The 23,935-nt window shown below is 41.6% G+C and overlaps 1 protein-coding gene across 1 annotated transcript in view; it reads right to left on the reverse strand.

Moving 5' to 3' along the window:
* Nucleotides 1-21,512, reverse strand: part of LOC127987559 (uncharacterized) — a 1,718,354-nt gene extending 1,696,842 nt beyond the window's left edge. Inside the window, exons 1-8 of the mRNA XM_052589927.1 lie at nt 21,388-21,512; nt 19,549-20,139; nt 18,700-19,218; nt 18,025-18,609; nt 12,085-13,859; nt 3,961-4,156; nt 2,036-3,866; nt 1,372-1,542 (exon numbers count right to left, since the gene is read on the reverse strand). Coding sequence (XP_052445887.1) covers nt 1,372-1,542; nt 2,036-3,866; nt 3,961-4,156; nt 12,085-13,859; nt 18,025-18,609; nt 18,700-19,218; nt 19,549-20,119 — 5,648 coding nt within the window. The 5' untranslated portion in view covers nt 20,120-20,139; nt 21,388-21,512. The remainder of the gene's footprint in view (nt 1-1,371; nt 1,543-2,035; nt 3,867-3,960; nt 4,157-12,084; nt 13,860-18,024; nt 18,610-18,699; nt 19,219-19,548; nt 20,140-21,387) is intronic.
* Between the last annotated feature and the right edge of the window lie 2,423 nt (nt 21,513-23,935).

Consider the following 23,935-nt stretch of genomic DNA (forward strand, 5'->3'; position numbering starts at 1 on the left):
ATTTTTCCACAATTATAAACTACAGTTGCAATCAAAATACTACTTTAGAAATACAAGCTTTTCTGAAGATCCAGGATAAAATCTAAATTGCATCTATAACAGTTCAGTTTTAAAAGCCATATATTAAAAGTCAAAATGTCAATATATAACCTTATATAATGTATTATTTTTGAGTTATAAGATTTGAATAACAGAGCTATGTCACAATTATTCAACCCTTATTTAACATTGCTGTTTTACTTGGCAGTCTAAAGCCTCCAGGTTTTCATCCAAAATATCTTAAATTGTGTTCCAAAGACGAACAAAGCTTCTACGGGTTTGGAACGACATTCATTTTGGAGTGGAGTATCTCTTATTTGCATGGTGTGGAATAAAAACACAATTATGTCTTAAGAAACTCTATTAAAACAGAATTAGCTTGAGCTGTTACACATACACAGAGTCAACCCATGCATGTGCTGAAGTCAACAGAGATCTCACAACGCTATGGAGAAGCTGTAGAGAATATACAACTGTATTACTTTAGAAAGTCTATAAAGGCTGTAAGAAGATTTCCAAGACATTAAAAACTCTAAGCCTTATTCCTTATCTTAAAGTATGTCGTACCAGAAAACCTTTTTAGGGTGTTGAAGAAAAAACAATAAACCATATATGGTGACAACACCTCCCTTTATAAATCATGTGAATGTATTATGTCCTCACCGAAATCATAGAAAAAGAAAGCAGGACTGACTGAGAAGCCATTCTGTGCTCTCACTAAACAGATCAGCCCCCCTTTTTTTTTTTTTTTTTTTTTTTTAAACGCTCTCGGTACAGCGCATGGTTTGCCTAATCTTCCAGCATAGCCAGATCAGTCATGACACTATAGCCATATTTCAAATGACTTCCTGGCTGCATGCAAAAAATGGCTTCTTATTATTTTTGTCTTGTTTTTTGATAAAACAATCAAGATGAATTTACTATATAAGCAAAATATATATTTAGTCTTGTTTCCTGGGGGGATAAAAAAGACTAAATATCTTATCTAACTTGAACTATTAATTTATACATTTAGTATTTGCAATTAAAGGACACGGGAAAGACGCAGCAGCACTTTCTTTTTGTAGTATTGCCATTCTAGCACTAGATTCTCTGCTTAAGCATGCTCAGAGTTGTGCTTATATTTACACACATTCCTATGTTAAAGTACAAGATGGAAGATCCCACACTTTGCATGAGACTGTTCTTACGCACTCATTACACACACATCTGTACTGTGTATGTACTGTTGATAAATGAGGGCCCTGTAATGTAGAGTTTATGCTGGAATTAAACCCTGCAAATTTCCAAAATTTAAATGAAAAAAACACTATTGATTGTCACAAAACTTACCTCAGTATCTCTAATTTACAGTTTATATTCTTCAGTCCAGTGCAGAGGAGCTTCACTCCTGAGTCCTGCAGATTATTATTGTTCATGTTCAGCTCTTTCAGATTGGTATCTGATCCAAGAACTGAAGCCAGAGCTGGGCAGCTTTTGTCAGTTAAGCCACAATCATTTAGCCTAAAAGAGAAATAAATCAAATCACAAGGTTTTGATACATGAAATACATTTGTTAAATACAAAAAAATCTATTTATACTAATTTTTAGATTAACAGTAAATATACTGCATATATATTAGAATTGTATTGATTTAAATTTCCTACATAAAACAAACTAGCATGCTTGAATAAAACTTTTTTAATAACAGGTAGTAAATTAATAACAGGCTTATATCATTTATGGCAATGAGTTATATATTTAAAAGTGCTGCTCTATCTTGATGAGTTTCTTTGTTGTTTGTAGTTAGAATATTCTTATTTTCGTTACTTTTGTTTGAAAGTATAATTTTTCCATAAGCATTGCACATACCCAACTGTACCATAACCGTGACCATAAAACTGTGATACAAACCGAACCGTGAAAAAGTTGAACCGTTTCACCCCTAGTATCAATGTAGATTGATGCAATTTTAAGATGAGAACAAAACATGACAAGATATATTAAATAACTTACAGAGCTCTTTTGCAGGTTTTGATGACTGCTGATAATCTAATGAGACACTCGTCTGATTTCTTGAATTTCTGAAGCTCAAACTCCTCCAGCTCCTCCTCTGATGTCAACAACACAAAGACCAAAGCAGACCACTGGGCAGGTGAAAGATCAGCAGATGAGAGACTTCCTTTGCTAAGGTGGGTCTGAATGTCTTCCACCAGAGTTTGGTCGTTCAGTTCATTCAGACAGTAGAACAGATTGATGGATCTCTCTGGAGACAGATTAGACTCTAATTTCTGCTTGATGTACTGAACTATTTCCTTTTTGCTCTGCTCATTGTCTTCTTCGTGTGTCAACAGACCCTGTAAGAGTCTCTGATTGGACTGGAGTGACAAACCAAGGAGGAAACGAAGAAAAAGATCCACGTGTCCATTATCAATCTCTAGTGTCTTGTCCACTGCAGTCTTGAGCAAATCAATCATGGTTTCACTTTTGTTTTCCTGTCCTGTAGAGTCTTGATCAAACACACATTTCTTGTTGATGTCTAGAAACAGATGTGCATAAAGAGCTGCAATAAACTCTTGAATGCTCAAGTGAATGAAGCAGTACATGGTACCAAGAGTGATCCCCATTTCCTCCTTAAAGATCTGGGTACACATGCCTGAGTACACTGATGCCTTATAGACGTCAATACCACAGGCTTCCAGATCTGTGTCATAGAAGATCACATTGTTTCTTTCCAGCTGATCAAATGCCAGTTTTCCCAGTGAAAAGATGGTATCTTTATCCCAGGAAACATCCGGTGAATATTCTCCATCATACTTTAGTCTGCTCTGCTGGATCTGAAATCTGAGGAAGTGTGTGTAAATTGGTGTCAGAGTCTTAGGAGTGTCTTCAGTATTTGACTTCTGCAGTGTTTTGGAGGCATCATCAGCCTGATTGTTTTTCACAACATTATATCTTTTCTCCTCTAAAATGTTCTGGAGAACAGTGGCTGAAATCCAGCAGAAGATTGGGATGTGGCACATGATAAAGAGACTCTTTGATTGTTTAACATGATCAATGATTTCTTTGGCCTGATTCTCATCCGTGACTCTTTTTCTGAAGTACTCTTCCTTTTGTGCATCATTGAATCCTCGTATCTCTGTCAGCCGGTCGATACAGTCTGGAGGAATCTTACTGGCAGCTGCTGGTCTGCTGGTGATCCAGATGAGAGCAGAAGGAAGCAGATTTCCCTTGATGAGGTTCGTCAGGAGAACATCCAGAGAGGCTGGTGATGAAACATCAGACCACGTCTCATTATCCTTAAAGTTTACAGGAAGTCGACATTCATCCAAACCATCAAGAATGAACAAGACTTTGAATTGATTTCTTCTCGTAAGGTTCAGTCCTTTTGTCTCTGTGAAAAACTGAGTTATAAGGTCCATCAAACTTAGTTTTTCTTTCTCCTTTAAGTTCATCTCTCTAAATGGAAGAGGAAATATGAAGCTGATATCTTGATTTTCTTTTCCTTCGGCCCAATCCAGAACAAACTTCTGCACAGAGACTGATTTTCCGATGCCAGCAACTCCTTTTGTCAGTACAGTTCTGATCTGCTTGTCTTGTTCAGGTGCTTCAAACAAATGTTTGCACTCAACCTGTATCTCCTGTGATTCATGACGTCTGGAAGCAACTTCAGTCTGTCTCACCTCATGTTCAGTATTGACCTGTTCACTACAACCCTGAGTGATATAGAGATCTGTGTAGATGTTCTTCAGAAGTGTAGAGTCACCTTGCTTTGCAATTCCTTCAGACACACATTGATACTTCTTCTTTAGGCTACACTTTAGCTGATGAATGAAAAACAGCTCATCTAAACAGAAACAAAAATACAGATATTGTTTAATCTTATTTTCTCTCCTACATTTATAAATGACAGTGTTTACATATGATCACGAGTCTCTTACCTTCTAGAGTATCAGCAGCTTCATCTTGCTTCATCTCTCTCAGGAAGTAGAGCGTGAGATCAAGAGCTGCTTCTTTCATACTGCATCTGTTCTCAATAAAGTCCTTCACAAAGTATTGCAAGTTCTCTTTTTGTAATATTTTCTTAAACTTTTCCAGTTCTTTCTTCAGAAATTTGATTATTTTGCTCTCAAGTTCCTACAAAGAAAGACAAGAATGAATGACAGAGAAAAAATTGTCATCTATATTTTGTGAAAATTATTTATTCAGCAATTAAAAATATTCATCAAAAATCAAGTTGACACAAACATCAATGCTTTTAACTATACCTTCATGATGTTAAATGTATAACACTTTAGCTTACAATCCAAACAGGATTTCATAACATTTACACATAGATTTTTCCTTAAGTATAAATAACATGATTTACTTAAATGTTCAAATTCACCACACTGCACAAACGAATGCTCACCGACTCCTTCCTTGTCCAAACAAGCTTTAGTCCTGCAGTATCACTTTTCAGGCCCAGTTTCTCCACACATCTTGCCAACCTGCTTTCTATCCTGTGAGTAACTCTGATTCCCTTAAAATCTCTAGATCCTTCCCACCCGGTGACTAATTAACTATCTGCAGCTGGGTGCCACACCCAGCGGCAAAACCACCCAGGCAGAAAGGGTGTAGTCTGCCGCTCAGCTCAACACCTCCCACTCGATCTTCCCATGGAAACCGCTGGGAAGATCGCACACAGTAAACTAGTAGTCAGAGATTTCCTCCTGGGCTCCCTGCCTGCTCCTCCACTGGCAGGAGGACCACCAACCGTCGGACATTCTGGTGAAAAATTGTGGACTGAAGGTCCCTCTGAATGCTGGAGACATGATGCTTGAATGCAGGATATTTGGATGCTGATGTTACAGGCCTCACCTCCGGAATACAGGAACTTGCCACAACTCTAATATTCACATCCCGTACAATGTTCCTGGAGTCAAGATTGACGCTGATGACTCTTCCAAGCTTAAAGTGGCCCCTCAATGCATTCTGATCACAGAGCCAGACAATATCTCCAATTGTGACATTTCTCTGTGCAGTGTGCCACTTGCTCCTCACAAAGAGATTAGGACCAGCAAGTTGGCTCCAGAATCTCCAGAATTTGTTGACCTGATGCTGCATTTCCTGAAGTCTCTTATAGGGATAGCTTTTAAAGTCAAATGTTTTCCAGTCACCACTTGTTGATGCTCTTCCCAGAAGGAGTGTATTGGGCGTGACGTACTGCACTGTATCTTCAAGGCTCTGCACCCTGGCATCAATGGGCCGTTCATTTGCCAGATTAGCGGCAAGCTGAAGCGTCATCTGAAGATCGCTGAAACAGACCCCTGACTCTCTTCCCAGACTCTGGAATGCCTTCTTCACAATCCGAACAGCCGCTTCCGCAGAGCCATTCCGATGAGGTGAATCAGCTGACAGGATATTCCAATGCCAGTCAGTTCCATTTTGAGCTGAAGTATCCTCCACAGCAGACCTATCCAGGCTGTCCAGGAACTGATACAACTCCTTCAGAACAGACTTGGCACCAACAAAATTAGTCCCCGGATCGGACCATGTCGTCTTAGGGTGGCCTCTAATTGCTGTGAACCTCTGATAAGCCATCAGGAAGCTTTCAGTTGACATTGTGTTGGCGAGCTCCATATGGATTGCTCTGCTGACCATACAGCAAAATACAACTCCCCAGACTTTCATTTTTACTCTTTTCCTAACATCATCTTTGACCTGATAGGGTCCAAACAGGTCAACGGCTGTGAACTCAAATGGAGATGCTGGCATGGTTCTCTCTTGAGTCAGATCACCCATCACTTATTGACATCTTCTCACTCTGGCTTTCTTGCAGACCACACAATTTTCAATGACTTTTCGAGCAATTATTCGTCCCTTGATGACCCATGCTCTCTTTCTCACCTTCAATAGAGTGGCAGCCACACCCTCGTGACCCTTGCTGTGAGCTTCCTGAACAAGCAATGTTGAGACCCAGGCGCCGAAAGGTAAGAGAGGGACACCAACTCGGTCTTCATTAAAGGCTTGGACTCGCCCACCACAAACCAGTAACCCAGTTTCCTAATCTTTGAAGACTACCAGCCGGTCTATTGTGGTTGCTGGAAAGATCACCCCCTCTTGTGTGGCAAGAAAAAGATCCCTTAAAGCATCTTGGCGCTCTATCGTGGTGATGACCCTGGCTGATGAGACTGCCTCCCACTTTGGAGCTCCCAGGATCTTACTTTTAGCTGCAAAGCATTTTGCTGCCCTCCAGACCCAGGCAATTGTCTTAACCAGATGAGTCAGGTTGCTGAACCGTCCTTCATCCACCAGGTTTCGGACAGCAGCCCCAGCAGGTGGCCTTCGATGCTCCAGGTTTGGTGGCTCCTTCACCTTAGCTCTTGTGAGAGCCGCAGCAAATGATTTCTTCTGCATCCTTCCAACACTCTCTCTGGCAGTTACAGATACATCCTTTGCAGACTTAATCGGCTACTCCTCAACCGGTAGACTCAGGAACTTTGGTCCTCGCTGCCATGGTGAGTTTTCAGCCAACTCTTTTGGGCCAGCCCCACGAGTAATGATGTCAGCGATGTTCAGAGATCCAGGAGTCCACCACCAATCCTGAAGTCGTGTGCTGGTTTGGATTTCTCCAATCCTGTTGCCAAAAAAGGTCTGAAAGCCATAGCTCTCACGTTGAATTGAACAAAGTACAGTTTGACTATCAACATTGTGGTACCATTGCTTAACTTGAATTCGGCCATGTTGCTCAAAGTACCTCTTTAACCGGGCGGTGAATACTGCTCCACATAGCTCTGCCTTGACTGCCTCCCTATTGTGGTCTAAGGGAGCCAGTTAGCTTTAGACTCCACCAGCCTCACTGTTGGACCTTGATCACAGTCCCACCACAGATACAGGACGGCACCATAGGCATGATCGCTCCCATCAGAAAAGGTAATTGCATCAGGCTCAGCTGTCACACTCACTGGTGTCAAGGCTCTAGGGAACTTGACTTTGGTCAGCTCAGCGTATTCTTCAAAAAGGCTGATGGCATCTTCTCTGAGATTTTCTGATAGCGCAAGGTCCCAAGTGTCCCTGACAGTGCTGCATTTGTGTTTGGCTTCTTGAAATGCTCTCCGAACCAAAATGGCTCCTTTCTGCTTTACAGGTGTCGTCAGACCAACCGGGTCATACAGCCCAGAAACTTGGCTAAGCAACTCTCGTCGTGTCAGTGGGTCTGGCGTCTGAGCTCTCACCTCTTCCTTTTGAAGGTCTTAGCCAACTCTCATCTTTCTCTTCCTCTTCGTAAAGTTAATACCAACCATAACATGAAGCTTGTCATCCTCAAGGGTGTAGCCGAGGCCAAGAGCTTTGTTGTCCTCCTCCTTGAGCTGATTTGGCAGGACTACAGTCTTTGAGTAGCCTTCTGCTCCTGTTTCCCGAAATAATCCCTCCTACTTTCACCAGAAAAGACCCACGGCTTCAACTTGAACCATCCTGCTCCCAGGATCTGTTCCACATTTCTGTGATAACTTTGAGCTGGTCCAAGTTGTTATGAGAGGTCAAGATATCGTCTTTGAGCTGTCCTCCTCTAGCACCCGACGCTCTTCCTCAAGATGGCTAAACTGGGGGAGATTCGCTGTCTTTCTCATGGCGAGTTGAGCAATACAACCTGCTGGCTTGTCACCAATGTTTACTCTTGTGACTGCATATATGCAGAGCTTTTCCTCTTCAGAGTAACGCCACAGAAACCTATGCAAATGCACCTCCCGATCTTCAAGCCACACTGAATTGTACATTTTCCTTATGTCTCCCAAAGCTGCAAACTCTCCCCTCCGGAACCTGAGAAGCACAGCACGTATAGAATTCAAGACGTCGGGGCCCTTTAACAGGAGGTCATTTAGGCTCACACCTCTACACTTCTGACTACTGTTCCAGACCAGTCTCACCGGAGTTGTGACGGAGTGTGGGTTGGGTGCGATGAGGTTGCTAATGTACCACACTGGGCCAGTCCATGTCTGAAGGACGTCTTTAGGCAACTTCATTGCCGCCCCACGCTCGACCATCTCGTGAACTTGAGCAGCATAGGCAGCCTTCCACTCCGGCTCCCTGGTCAGCTGCCTCTCCGTCCTGAGGAAAGTTGCCTCAACTGCACTCCTGTTGCTTGGTAATGTGGCTGGATCTTCTACCCAGGGGTACTTGGCGTGCCAGTGAGGAGTCTCACTGTGCTCATCAGCAACTACATATGTTAGCCCATTCTTTACCACCTCCAGCTCCCTTTCTTCAGCGAGGGTCATCTCTTTGCCGCCTGGCTGACAGTTTCCACAGCGACAACCCCCACATTTCGGGATGCAGCCAGCACCGATGCTATCCCATTTCCACCACTCGAGGAAGCTAGATGTAGTAGTCCCACAACTGAATCCCTGAAGTTGCTGGCTTTGTTGACGATTAATGGGGACCACGCAGGTGTGTTCTTCATACTTTACTGCAGCAGTTCTCATAGACCTTGTGAAATGCGTTCTCGATATATGGGCTGAAACAGTTACCGCCTCGAACAACTCAGGATGGGTGCCAGCAACTATCTTTCCCATTGGTCCGTCCCACAACACAAGGTCCCCCACAGTGCGGATTTTCTGCGGAGCCAGCTGTCCTTCCTTGTGACTCACAAGGAGGTGGATCTCCCTTGGCCTTGCCAGGTCACTGAGTGAAATGTCTGGGAAGAACTCTTGTAGTTTTTTGGCTGACACATGTCTTTGAATGTCTGAAATGCTGTCTAGGCCATAGCAAACCAGCTGGTGAGATCTGAGAGTGCCTCTTAAGGTGTTGACCCGAATTTTCAGGAGGTACTGCTTTGTCTTGACAAAGGCTTTCATGCCCCCTACACCATGGACTACAAGCGTGATGTCTTCACTTCTGAGATTGAGCTGACCTGCTGCCTCATGGGTGATATAATTAGTATCGGAAGCTAGGTTGATAAGAGTCCCAATTTTCTGCCCAGCATTTGCGGTTACCTCCAACAGCATCATGATGACAAGCCACTCTGCTAGGCCGCTCTCTACCAGAAGACTTGAATGACTCTTTGCAATATGGGAGGTGCTCGCTGCCGTGTTACAGAACGCATCCCGACATTGTTTGGCTAATTCAGGTGAGAGTTTTCTGAAGAATTCCTCCTGGGCCTCGGTGTAATTCAGCTCTCACCTCCCACTGTGGTTTTTCTCCTCCTCTGAGCCGTACGGTCTCTGGATACCTCAACACTGGGACACAGGTAATAGTGATGGACTGCAACTCTCTGCTCTGTACAATCAGGACTTCTGCACAGAAACAAAGTTTTGCAGTGATTACCCTCGTCATGGACCTCCAGATATTTCCAGCAGGCTCCCAGCTTCCGCACCGCATCCTTCTTCTCTGTGAGTTTGAGCACACGGAACCTTTTGCAGAAGTACAGTTTCTTCTTATGCTTTATGTCCCCACAGACTACACATCCTGAGAGGTTGCTACTTGACTGGATTGATGCTCTGGTCCTAGCCTGCCTTTGCTCAGATCGGTTTTCTTTCCTCAGTGGCTCTTCATCCCTCAATTGATCCAGCTGTTCGTAGATGCTCTCTTGACTCTTGAGAGAGGCCAGAAGATAGTCGAAGCCACTCTTTCTTCAGTGCATTTGGAAGCTTACTTTCAATTGACTTTGTCACCAGAGGATTCCTTAAAGCACTAGTGTCACCCAGGTCACTCAGGTCTTCAAGGGCCTTCTCCACGGCTTGGATGAGCTCAACAATTTTCTTGGGCTGGTGACATTTTGCAGCTGGAAGTCTCTGGAGCTCCTCTACTATTTCAATAGCAATCGCAGTTTGGCTTCCAAACCGATTCTCTAGGACATGAAAAATGTCATCTGCTGTGTTATAGGTCATCAATCGAAGATCTCTCATTACTTTCTCATCCAAGCTGTCAAGAAGCTGAAACTTTTTGACTTATTTTGACCCAGTGGGTTCTCCTTGCCTCTGGAGGGCCTCCCAGTCCCTTTTCCAGCGATGAAAGTCTCGCCTGATGCCAGTAAACTTGGGGAGGGAAGTAGGCTTCAGTCTAACGGCTGCTGTTGGATAGCTGATAGAAGCTGCACTCACAACTCTTTCAGCGTCTTCTTTAGCTTTTACTTGAATGAACTCAGCTTTTCTTGACATTAACTTGGGGATGATCTGCTCAAGACCTGCAGCTGGAAACCTTTTCGTTCAGCAGGAGGAGCCCAACACTTCCACTGTACGTGCAGCTCTTTGGCTCTCTTAACCAGTTTTTCCATGTAATCAAACATGAAGTCAAAAACCTATTTATTTTCACCAGGTCCAAAGGACACCACACTCTCTACTTCCTCCTCCACAGCCTTCACTGCCATTGTCAGTTCCTCTTCTCCAAAGTTGGCCCAGAGTGTCTTTTGGATAAGCTCTTTGAGCTCATTCAATCTCATCTCGCACTCACTTGCAGTTTTCCCAAGGTTGGCCTTTTGCTGCTCATTCAACCTGGGAACTCCTTCGGAATCTGTATCCAGCTCGGCTTCTACAAGGTACTGGGCCCCTACATCATCATTGGCTTCCATGACCTTGTTGGCCTCAATTATGAGCTTTTTGAAACTGTCCCTGAGCTCCTCTTCAGGTGTGATGGCATGCATTTGGACTACGTTGTTAGCCAGCCGTGAGAATTGTCGCTTTGCGGATGTCCTATTGCTCTTTAGCTGCTCCAGTGTCTTTGAGTCAGCCATCTTCTTTTCAGCAGGATTGGGTGAGAGGATTTCCTGTTTTATCAGGCCTGGCTGGTTGCTGTTCAGGATTCTCTGTTCCAGTCTTCACAGCGGTTTTTTACACATCTTGCCAACCTGCTTTCTATCCTGTGGGTGACTCTGATTCCCTTAAAATCACTAGATCCTTCCCACCTGGTGACTAATTAACTATCTGCAGCTGGGTGCCACACCCAGCGCCAAAACCACCCAGGCAGAAAGGGTGTTGTCTGCCGCTCAGCTCAACAAGCGCACATACATTTTGATTCAGGTAAGGAAGGTTGTTGTTTTCCAATTGATTTTTAATTTATTTACATTTACTCTTAAATTTTGATGCAAAATTGTTCTTTCTTTAATGTTTACATATGCGCCTAGAGGTCTTATCAGCAGATAAATGCAGTGAAATACATGTTATAGAAATGTATACTGTAAACTTGAATGTTGAATAGTGAAACGGTTAACCGCAGTAGTTTACAAAAGCTAACAATAAACATTTTTCATCACTCATTATGCTTGTCTAATCTCTAATTAACTAATGTGCATTAAATTAAATAATTGTTATCCTACTTTTGTCTTTAGGAAAGCCATCATCTGTAATGTAAGACACCTAAGACAGTGAGATATGCATTTACAGCCATCTCTCGTGTACACGCAGGCAGCATCAATCAGAGCCGCTTTGAGAAAGAGTACTTTTAATGTTCTTTGTAAGTTGGCGCCTCAGTCATATTTAAAAGGTAATGCCAATCACCGTTTATGTTTTTAAATTCCGCAACAGTTGCGTTTTCACTAGACTTAAAAAATACATGATTGGTTTGACAGGTCTGAGATTAAAAAAATGGCGGTACCGGAAATGCTTCAGGACCACACATGCACAGTGGTATTCCAACACCTTTGTTATTGTTTACGTCTTTGAAATGGTCTTTATTTCATGCTTAATTATTTACTTATGTGGCAAGTAGCTGTGTAACAAGCGGGATAATGTACAGTACATCCAGCTGGTTGAGAATAAACTCCACTTCACTTCAGGATCCTGATCACCTTGTCAGGGTTTGTTCTGAGATAACAACTGACTGGATGTCCATTACCCCTTATTTATAATCATTATTAGATTTAAACAGACTTGTCATGAAATCTGAACTTTCTTACATAATAAAATAATTTAATTATGAATATAATATAATAATTATCTGAATTTATTAATACAATAATTATATATAAATATAATCATAAATATAATAGTGAGAAAACTTTGACAAATCTGTGTATAATCAAAAAGTCTTCTTTTGAGCTCAATCATAAGTTATTGTTTAGTTCATTAATATGTTCTCTTGACATTTCTCACCTGCAGTGAAGGATCAGTTTCAGGGCAGATCTTCTTCTTCTCCTCTTCCTCTCTTTCATATTCCTCTCTCACATCCACTCGTTTTCTCTTCAGTTCTTCTTCATGCTGTTCTTCAAGAGTCTTCTGTTCATCTTCTCTCATCTTTCTTTCTTCTTTCATTCTCTTCTCTGAATCCTCTACTTGTTCTCGTCTCTCTCTTTCTATTCTATCTTTCTCTCTGATTATTCTCTCCATTTCACTCTTCAGTCTCTGAATCTCTTCATCACAAATCTGTCTCTCTCTCTCTATTCTTTTCTCAACTTCTTTTGCTCTTCGTCTCTCTTCTTCTTTCTGTTTCTCCCATTCCTCTCGTTCTCTCTTCATCTCCTCTTTCATCTCTCTCTCTTTCTCCTTTATTTGTGTTTTATATCGTTCTTCACTTTCTCTAATGTCTTCCTCTCTTCTCTTTCTCTCTTTCTCATGATGTTGTCTGTCAATCTCTATTCTGTTCATCATTCTGTCTGTTTCTGTGTCATATCTGATCTGAAGATTTTCTTTTTCTTTCTTTACAGTCTCTATTTTTTTCCTTATTTCCTTTCTTTCATTCTTACACTCCTCTTTTACACTTTTCATCTCGTCTCTCATCTGTTCCTCCTGTTCCTTCATTTCTCTTTTATATCTCTCTTCCCTCTCATTAAACTCTTCTTCTCTTCTCTTTCTCTCTGTGTCATGATTCTGTCGTTCTTCCTCCATCTTCATTCTCTCTTTCTCTTCTTCATGTTTCTTCATCAGTTCTTCTCTTTCTCTGTCCAGCTTCTCCATCAGGATCTTCATCTTGTTTTCTTCTGCTTCCATTTTAGATTGAAGCTCTTCTCTCTCTTTCATTATTGTTTTATATTCTTCTTTTCTTCTTTTTTTTCCCTGTTGTTTCTGTTTCTCCCATTCCTCTCGTTCTCTTTTCATCTCCTCTCTCATCTCTCTCTCTTTCTCCTTTATTTCTTTAATGTCTCTCTTATATTGTTCTTCTCTCTCTCTAAACTCTTCTTCTCTTCTCTCTTTGTCATGATGTTCATCCATCTTCATCCTCTCTTTCTCTTCTTCTAGTTTCTTAATCTCTTCTTCTCGTTCTCTGACTCTCTCCATCAGTATCTTCTTCTGTTGTTCTTGTATTTGTCTCTCCATCTCTCTGAACATCTTACATGAGTAGTAACTCCCTCCGTTCTCTTTCACCATGTTGTCTATCTTCTGCAGTAGATCAGTCACTTGTGTTCGGTCTTCAGTCTCTTTATTATTGAACACATGGAATCTGTTTCCACACGCTTCAATCAGCTGATTCAGAGCAGATCCAGGTTTTCCCAGACACTGATCAATGGTTTTGTTCTTCAGATCATCTCCTCTGGTGAAGAGCACCATGGTGAACATTATAGATTTCTCTCCAAACGTCTCCTGGATGATCTCCACAGCTGTTGCTTCTTCTTTAGTGAACCGTTGTCCTAAACTGAGCACGATGATGAACACATGTGGTCCAGGCAGGATCATGGAGATGCTGTTACTGATTTCTCTTTGTATTTCTTCATTACTGAGTTCAGTATCAAACAGTCCTGGAGTGTCGATCACAGTAATGTGTCTGCCCTTTATTTCAGATGTTTCTCTCTGACACTCTTTAGTAACAGACTCTTGAGATGCTTCTGCTGTAAATGCTTCTCTTCCTAAGATGGTGTTTCCAGTTGCACTCTTCCCGACTCCAGTTTTTCCCAGCAGCACAATCATCAGATCATCTTCTCTCTCTGTTGAACCTGTAACAGAGGAAATGCATCAGTTTTACAGCCTAAAGTTATTTTTACAGACAAAATTGGATTCTGTAAAAGAATAAAAAGAGGTCTGCTATCTGCTTGGTAAGTATTTATGTAAGAAGTCAGATTTACATGCCACTTTACAATTTACGCAATTCAGAGACACATCGTGTGTTTTTCTATATTTCTAATCGGTTGCGCTCTGTAAAATTCATATTATCTGCACAGTTTAAAATTACCATTTTAGTGCAAATATTTTAGAAGAAATATGCAGCACAACAAATGAGTTTCACTATGAGCTGCATGTTTAAAATGGATCAGGAAACATCACAGAGATTTTAACTTTTGAATATAAATTATTTTGTTTTATTTGATATATTTTTTTGAAACACAAATGATTCAGATTGTAGAATTACAGTAAAACTTTCAGCTTCACTGCTCCAGTAGTAGTTAATTGATTGAAGACACGTCATTTATCTTCTTCATTGACTGTTTTGTTTGAAGCGTGCATCTGAGAAACAACCACGGTAAGAGTGATCTTTCTTTGTTTATCATGGCATCCACTAGCGAGGCGTTTAAACAGTGTGTACATCCGTGTCTGAGTTATTTGACACCTGATGACACACACAGTCTTTACGTTTCTTGTTTGGGCGAAGAGCACGCGTGCGATGTCCTTGAGGGGCATATACCTCAAGCATCGCTTTCCTCAACATGAGGGGCTATTTGGGTGATTCTCGTGGTAGTTTAGCAGCGCTCCCCTTTTTCCAAGAAGGGTCGCCTATGAGTGCGCTACTCTGAGCTTGGAGTAGACTGAATGAGACTGAATTAGACTGAATTCTGTTTTTTCACCAGAGTGCTCCAGTATTATTTCCATAGATCGAGTTGATGACTCTCAAACATACTGTTTTGAGATGCACCGTGAGAGCAGACATCCTGTTGAGGCAGGGGCTGAGGCTTGGGGAATGGCGGCTTCGCACCGAGGTGATGAAGCAGAGTTGGATAGGTTGGCCAGACTCGAGTGGTTCTGTTTGCGACTCGAGAGACATCGCACTGTCCCCTCTGGCATCCACCTATGAGCTGCTCTATCAGAGCGCCATGAGAGCCCCTCCTATGACCCCCAACACATGTGGAGTAGTCTACGCTACATCACAGACTACAAAGGAAGGAAAAGCAGTGGTGTGTCTTTGTCTGCCTCTTTACCAGATGAACTCAATACATTCTATGCTCGTTTTGAGGCAGACAATACATTTCCTGCTGTGAAAATACCTGCTGACACTGACACCTGCCCTTTGGTTCTAACCACACACGAAGTGAGTAAGGCCTTCAAGAGAGTCAACGGCCGCAAAGCTCCAGGTCCAGATGGCATACATGGACGTGTCGTGAGGGCCTGTGCTGTCCAGTTAGCAGATGTCTTCACTAACATCTTCAACCTCTCCTTGGTTGGTTCACCAACATCTTCAACCTCTCCATCCCCACATGCTTCAAGCAAACCACCATCATCCCTGTTCCCAAGAAAACAACCGTCTCCTGTCTGAACGACTACTGCTCTGTAGCACTGACATCAGTCATCATGAAGTGCTTCGAACGGCTAGTCAAATCCCACATCTGCTCCTCTCTGCCTGACACCTTGGACCCATTACAATTTGCTTACCGTTCTAACAGATCCACAGATGACGCCATTGCAATGGCCATACACTCTGCACTAGAACACTTGGAGGGAGAAAGACATGTGCGGATGTTGATTATAGCTCTGCATTTAACACCATCATCCCTACCAAACTTATAGCCAAACTGAAAAATCTGGGTCTCAACAGTCACTTATGTAACTGGGACCTGGACTTCCTCACCGGAAGACCCCAGGTGGTCAGAATTGCCAATCACACATCCTCCTCACTTATACTCAGCACTGGTGCTCCACAGGGATGTGCACTCAGTCCTCTCTTGTACTCCCTGTTCACTTATGACTGCTCTGCTAAGCATAGCTCCAACACCATCATCAAATTTGCTGACGATACTACTATCCTAGGACTCATCACTAATGGCGATGAGACATCCTACAGAGATGAGGTTAATGCACTCACTACATGGTGTGCTGATAACAATCTCTCTATAAACATCAGCAAGACTAAGGAGATGATTGTGGACTACAGGAAGTCACAGAGAGAGGGTCATTTCCCCCTTCATATCAATGGAGAGATAGTAGAGACAGTTAAGAGCTACAAGTTCTTTGGCATTCACATCTTTGAGGATCTTTCCTTGAGCCTACACTCAGTGACCATAGTGAGAACAGCCCGTCAGCGTCTCTACTTCCTGCGGAGACTGAAGAGGTTTGGCATTTCCTCTAACATCATGTCAAACTTCTACCGCTGCACTATAGAGAGCATTCTGACCAGCTGCATCACTGTATGGTACGGCAACTGCTCTTCCTTGGACCGCAAAGCTCTTCAGCGAGTGGTGAGAACAGCAGAGCTCATCATTGGACATGAACTCCCAGCCTTACAGGAAATCTATCAGACTCACTGCTTGAGAGAGGCTCGCAGCATCATTAAGGATCGCACTCACCCTGCTCATCACCTGTTTGACACACTGCCATCTGGCAGACGTTTCCGATCCATCCGATCACGGACAACCAGACTTAAGAACAGCTTCTATCTTTAAGCCATCAGACTACTTAACAATAAGCTGTTCTCCATCGGACAAAACCTCCAAACGGAATACATGCTGCTCTTATATTTACTTTCATTGTACTTGCACTGCCACTTTTTTTATATTCATGTTACTCTGTGACACTCTGCAATGACTTTTGGACATCGCTCTACTCAGGAATACATCTGAATGTGTGCTGCTCTTAAGTTTATTTATTGCATCTGCACTGCCACTTTAATTTTCCTCCATGTAGCTCTACGTCACTCTACAAAGAAATTTTAGACACCGTTCTACCCTAGTAATCATAATATTACCTCAGGACTTCTTATGTACACTATAACTCTAAACACTGATAACCTTTATTGTACCTGTTACTTCCACTTATGGGCATATAATGCTCTGTCCATGGGTACTGTAGTCACTCAAGAACCTCAGTGCTCTCCATGTACGTCTTGTCTTATGTCTTATGTCTTGTTATTGTCACTGTATGTTTGAGCCTCGTCACAAGCATTTCAATGCCCAGTTTTCCACAGTGTTAACTATGCAAATGACAAATAAATGCCTCTTGACTCTCTTGACTCTTTAGAACAGTATTTTAAAATCCATGCTAAGGTGAAGGTGCACGTGAAGTCTTTGCACACTTTCTGAAATCCACACTGTGGGAAGTTCGCACGCTAGTACTCTGCGTTCTTTCTAAAATCCTATATGGTGAGGGTTTCGCGCGGTTGCTTCGTGCCCTTTCTTGAGTCGGTAAAAGCCCCGTCCATCTTGGGCGCCACTCCACCCATGTATCCTCGGATACCTATCTAAACAAGGTGTTGCTACTAGAGAACTGTCGAGACAGCTCTTTTAGCAAGCTTATGCGAAAGCTAGTGGTAGCCCCTGTGTGACAGGCAAGACTTGGTATAACATGCTAGGTTCTTAGCCGTATCCCTTTAAAGGAATCTTTCGTGATTCCAAGCCTTCAGCTCTACCCCGGGCCGAGGCCCTACAGGTAAATTGGGTATGTAGCTTAGGCCTTTGGCCGTAAGGGATAATGTCATGGACAGCCATCTAAACATCCCAGGGGCAACTCCCAATGAAATGGTAGAGTTGGTACTTAGTGCTCGCCTTGATTCTGGCCTGCATTCCCCTCAGCATGGCGGCGTGGGTATACTGTTCCCCATAGCAACCCCTAGAGGACGCAGTTCGAAGTTCCCTTGAAAGGGAATGTCTCAGGTTACGAATGTAACCATAGTTTCCTAAGTAGGGAACGAGACACTGCGTCCTCTAGCTCCCTGTCATGCTTCGGAAGCAAGCTTCAGATGAAGAAGTAAATGACGTGTCCTCCTGGTGCTTATTTATAGTCATGCCGGTAGTGTTGTCAGAGGCTTTCACCGGCCAACACTGAGTTTTTCTAAGTATGCTTCAGACTTGGGTCATGATGAGGTGTTCCCCATAGTGGCCCCTAGAGGATGCAGTGTCTCGTTCCCTATCAGGGAACTATGGTAACATTGGTAACATAAGACGTTCTGCTCATTACCTTGTGACAGTAAATGTGTTTCTAGTGACTGAATTTTCTTCTTCATCTCTTCAAATTTCAGCAGTTTTTCCATCTGTGCATCCATCAATGTCTCTGTGGAGAAAAACTCTCCTCTGTTTTCCTCAACCATCTGCTCCAGTATCTCCATCAATGTGGACACCTGTGTGTTTGGCCCAATGAAATGATGTCGTCCTCCAAATCTCTCAATGACAGACTGTGTTTCTTCATTTAGTTCTCCTGTCTGATGATCTGAACTCTGCTTTATGAGGATCATGATGTGTTTGTTGACTCTAGAGCTGAAGATCCTCTGGATCTTCTCTATTTCTGCTCTGTCTTCATTATTAAGTGTATCATCAGGAATGATGAGGATGAACACATGAACTCCAGGATGACAGAGAGACACACAGCGGTGAGTCTGACGCATCACTTCCTCTTCTGAGAGACGGATGAGAGCTGGAAGATCTATTACATGAAGCTCCCTGTCTGATCTTCTGTCTGTCTGCTGCAGGATCAGATGTGATATGAAGGATTTCAATGTCCCATCACTCCCACACACAACCAGATTCAGCTTTTTACACTCTGAAACTGAGAACAGAAGAAAATAAAAACGTTAATGTATCTATATAAACATCACATTTCATCACACCATACCATACATTGTGAAATACTGTGAACCTTCATCACACTCCAGGTGAAGTCCATCATTCATCTTCACAATGTCCTCAAACATCTGCAGGAGATCATCTGGAGAGCTGCTCCTCTGAAGACTGAAGTGTCTGTTTGCACACTTCTGAATGATGTTCTGTAGGACGACACTGGTTTCATTGGTCTCTTGTGTTGTGAGCACCATGGTGTGTTGATAAACCTGCTCAGAGAAAGTGAGCAGCACCTTCTCCACACGCTCCTGATCTTCTGCTGAACACGGCTCATGTTTGAGGAGCAGAAGGATCACATGAGGTCCTGGATCAGACAGATGCACACACTCTCTCACTGTCTGTGTGATCTGATGATCTGAGATGTTCCTCTGGAGCAGCTGAGGACTGTTGATGACCATCACGTGTCTGTCCTTCAGTCTTCCTCCGACTCTCTCTACAACATCTGGAGGAGCTTCACTGTCAAACGCTGCTCGTCCTAAGATGAAGTTCCCCACCAGACTGTTTTCTGACACGCTCGAACCCAGAAGAACAATCCTCACTGTAAAGAATCAGATCAGATATTCAGTGTCCACAGTCCTCTCATCATACAGTAACACATGTGATATGTAACATGTTATGATCTTGATCTTAATCCAGCATCACGGATCAAAATAACCAGAATCCAGCAGCAGAACATACATTTAATCACTTTTTATTTAGCAAAGTGGCTAGATAAAAAAAAAAAAACCTTCACCCAAAGTAAATATTTCCTCACAGATTATTAGTAATGAATTCTTGAATTACCACTGATGAAATAGATGGCATCAGAAATGTAAATGGGACAGAAAGATTAATTTATATTGATGCAATATTTCCTATAAAAACTCACCTATTGTGTATCTACATATTTTTGTTAACAGCTCTTGAACTTGTGTAGCATCTCCAGTTATCTCGTTGTTGAACGCGTGGTATCTCTGATCATATTTCTGAACAAGTTTCTTCAGTGGTTCAGTTTCATTGATTAATTTTTCGATTGTCGTGTCTTCTTCCTCCAGTTCATCTTTTCCAGTAAAGAGAATCCAGGTTTTCTTCAAGCGTTTTCCTCCCAGGAGGTTTTCAATATTCTCCACAGTTTTTCTCTCTTTTTCAGTGAATCTGCCAACTTTGATGACCAGCAGAAACACACAGTGACCTGACTCACATTCCTGAAGAACACGTGTGTGTATTTCTTGAATTTCTTTAGCACTCCGCTTTGGGTTAAATAATCCTGGTGTGTCATAAACAGTGACCAGTCGGCCACAGACAGTCCCAGATTCAACAACTACGTCTTGTGTGACAGAAGTTAAACTTCTCTTTGATTTAAAAGCTGGTCGTCCCAGAATTGTGTTTCCTGATGCACTTTTCCCAGCTCCTATTTTTCCCAGTAAAACCAAACTCAGACGTTTATTCATTTCTGCCATTTTCAAGAAGTGGCCTGGGGCTAAAAACACAGAGGAAATTAACACATACTTATCTAACATCTGAAAAGCATTTATTTCAGTAACTAGTACATGATGATGTTTCTGTAAGGACCACCTACTGGCCCTGAGATGGTTTCAAATAAGAGTGGCTGAAGACAACTTGTGTTGTGTCTTTTCTTGGTGCTTCTTTGCATCTGATTAAATTAGTGTAATCAGCAGTTGCAGGATTTAATGATATTACTAATAATTCAACTGCATGGGACTTGTTCATAACTGAGTGATAGTTTACGTAAGTAAGTTTAAGTAACCCTTCTAGGAATTTGTGATCTGAATTTATCTCACCTGCGTGCACTCACACAGATGAATGGGTAGTGAACACACACACACACACACACATACACACACACATACACTCAGAGCAGGGGGCAGTCCACAGCAGTTCTAGAGTGAGTCAATTAATGTTTGATCAGAAATCATTTGAAAAAAAAACAACGCAAAGTTTTACATATTTACATATATGCACCCTGAAATGAAAGCAAGAGCATCCTCAGTTGATACTGTAACAATGTACTTTTATTAGCAAAGTCAATAATGAGTGAGAATTGTAGCCAATGGCAGAGAAGTTTGTTTATTTTTTGAAAGCAGTAGCCAATCAGAAGTGTTAAGGTTAAGTGGTCCACAGGACCAAAATAAGAAAATGTGCTGTGTAGATACGTTTAGAGCACTCATTTGTGTACTGACATGGTTGACAGCTGTTAATATGCACAATTAAAATTTTAGATGATAAATACCTCTGTGTGGGATTTCATCAAAATACATTGAGATTATCTTTCATTTTGTCTCTTGTTGAAACTTCATTCATGCTGATGTTATCCTGTCTATGCTAGACATTAAGAGTCTCCATCTCATTTGTTCTTTAAATCATAATTTATCAACAACTCACCAAGAGCTCTAAACGAGGCACAAACAGGTTTATTTATCAGGTTGATATCAGAAGAGACGCTGCAGTTTCATAATACAGTAAACAGTACAAGGCTGCAAATCTTACACTTGAAATGCAACGTAGACTTTTACAAATCTACAATTTATTTACGCTTGCTATGTTATGTAGCCTACAGTTTCGCAAAGCTTACCCTGCGCATGCGGTTCTTGTAGACACCATTTTACCTTCGTCATAAATAGTTAGTTACTTCCTGCGACACTTCATAAGGCCTTTTTTTTGGATAGTTTGGCCGCTCATAAACATCAAAACCAATTTTAAGACTTACCTTACAGGGAAAGGAAACCTCGAGAGAAGTTTCATATTTGAAGAGAGCCAATTCGAATTCTGAGAACTGTAAAAACGAACGGAAGTAAGCGCTGCAGTCTTCGTCTGCACGCATTTACGTCAGTAGATTTCTGATTGGACTAGATGCATACAGTCACGAGAATCACATGGGTAGGGCAACAACCAAAAGCAGGGCACTGCAAAAGTGAAAGCAAAAGCAAAAAGAAAAAGAAAAAAAAAGAGTAGATAAAATAAAGAAACTCTTCCATTATTTGTCCCGTCTGTTCTTCACAATGTCAGGAAATATGCCCAAATAAACACGATCTATAGTCTAAAAAAAAAAACCTGTTGAGTGTATTGTGGGGTATTGTGTTTATTGCATACTGTACATCTTGTTATCAAGAGATTGCACTGTGCTGAAACCCAATCACTTATAGGCTAATTAATATTTAAAGAGTGCTGCAAAAAATAGTGTAGTGAAACCTGGGGACATTGTTTTGTTAGCTTTGGTCCATCTTACTCAGGTTTTGTTGCAACACGTTCTCTTCCCATTGACGGAGGCCAGGGCCAGATGACTGAACTCATCTGGAGCAGAAGTGAATAAAGGAAGAGAGAGTCTCGGGGGTGCGAATGTAACAGAAAAAAAAGGGGATTGCTTGGGGTTGCTCGAGACCATTAGGGTTTGTCTTGCAACTAAGATAACTAGTCTAGTGCCTATGTGTGGGGTTTAGATAGATAATTTGGGGGAGTTAGGAGAGCTGGCTGCTCGCTCTCTGAGCGTTTGAATGGACTGCACTGAGCAAAGAGGAGTCATACAGTATGCATAGGGCTGAGCCGATAAACGATATCATATTAAATCGCGATAAGATATATGTCGATAACGATGATAAGCTCTGGACATTTTTATTCTATATGGATTGATCAAAGAGCCAATCACACAGCAGAAATATGTGACAGCCAATCAGCATGCACGTGCATGTCAAAGTACAAAATCCATTTCCTACCGCATTTTGTAAAGCAAACTTAACACAATGACAAGAAAAAAATAATGAGTTGAAGCAGCGACGAAAATGAAACTAACCCCGAGTTATTATCCAAAGATGATGAAATTGTGTTATCTGAAAAGTGACGAGGCGCAGATAAAACGATCTGTAAAATATATGTTTATAAAACCAAGATTGGCAACACAACCAGCCTATTCCATCACCTAAAGATGTATCACCAAACGACCACACAGAGAGAATGAAAAGGCGGGTCAATGCTACTCCGTCAACAAGCAAGGCTAGCAGCGCAAACATGCCCGCGCGGGCCCACTGTGGTATTTCTGTGGGACAGTGTGGGCAGAGCAAACCCACACTAAACCCACGTGGGCCCCATGTGGGTTAGCCCATGCGGGGCCCACAGCAGTTTTGCTCACTTGGGGCCGTCTGTGGGTTAGCCCATGCGGGTCCACTGTGGGTTTGCCCTTTTGGGCCCCCATGATGGTTTTCGGTGGGCAAGCCCACAGTGGACTTGCCCACACGAAACCCGCATGGGGCCCCCGTGGGCAAAACTGCTGTGGGCCATAGCAGTTTGGTCATTTGGGGCCCTATGGGGATTTTCTGTGGGCACCCTGGGTTTTTTTTTTTTTTTTTATAATATACTGTATGTGTGTGTTAAGTGCAAAAGTATTATGTCTACAGCGATATCATTGACTTGATTGCAAATAAATGCACAGACACTATTTCAACTGAACAGAGATGACATCACTGAATTCAATGATGAACTGCCTGAACTATCATTTTGCATTATTGACACACTGTTTTCCTAATGAATGTTGTTCAGAGCTTTGACGCAATGTAATTTGTTTAAAGCACTATATAAATAAAGGTGATTGATTGATTGATATATATATATATAAATATACACACATGCATGTATTTAAGAAAAAAAATTATGTTTTTATATTAAATATATTAAATATAAATAAATGTTTGTATTTATATACATAGTAAATTTATGAACATTTAGTTTGGATGCGATTAATAGCAATTAATTGTTTGACAGCACTAATAGCCATTAATTGTATATTTAAAAAAAATTATATAGGTTTTTGTTGACATAATATATGTATGTGTAGTGTGTTTTTTAAATATGCACAATATATAAATGCACACACATACAGTATATATTTATATATTTTTTACTGTAGGCCTATATATTTACATGTGTATATATGTTTTTATATTTATATTCTTATATTTATATATATTTATAAATATATTTAATATATAAACATAACATATTCGTTCACGCAAGCTTCTAGAGGCACATAAGTCTGAAGTAATTTAGGTAAAGGGGTGTAGAGCCAGTGTTAGTTTTGTATGCAAACATCAATGCCTTGAATTTTATGTGAGCAGCTATTTGTAGCCAGTGCAAATTGATAAACATATATACATAATAAATATACACAGCACACACATATATTATGTAAAAAATTTATATATATAAATATATATATATATATATATATATGTATATATATATATATATATATATTTGAGCATTTA

Source organism: Carassius gibelio, chromosome B22 (assembly GCF_023724105.1).
Source record: "Carassius gibelio isolate Cgi1373 ecotype wild population from Czech Republic chromosome B22, carGib1.2-hapl.c, whole genome shotgun sequence".
In the NCBI taxonomy this organism is placed as follows: domain Eukaryota; kingdom Metazoa; phylum Chordata; class Actinopteri; order Cypriniformes; family Cyprinidae; genus Carassius; species Carassius gibelio.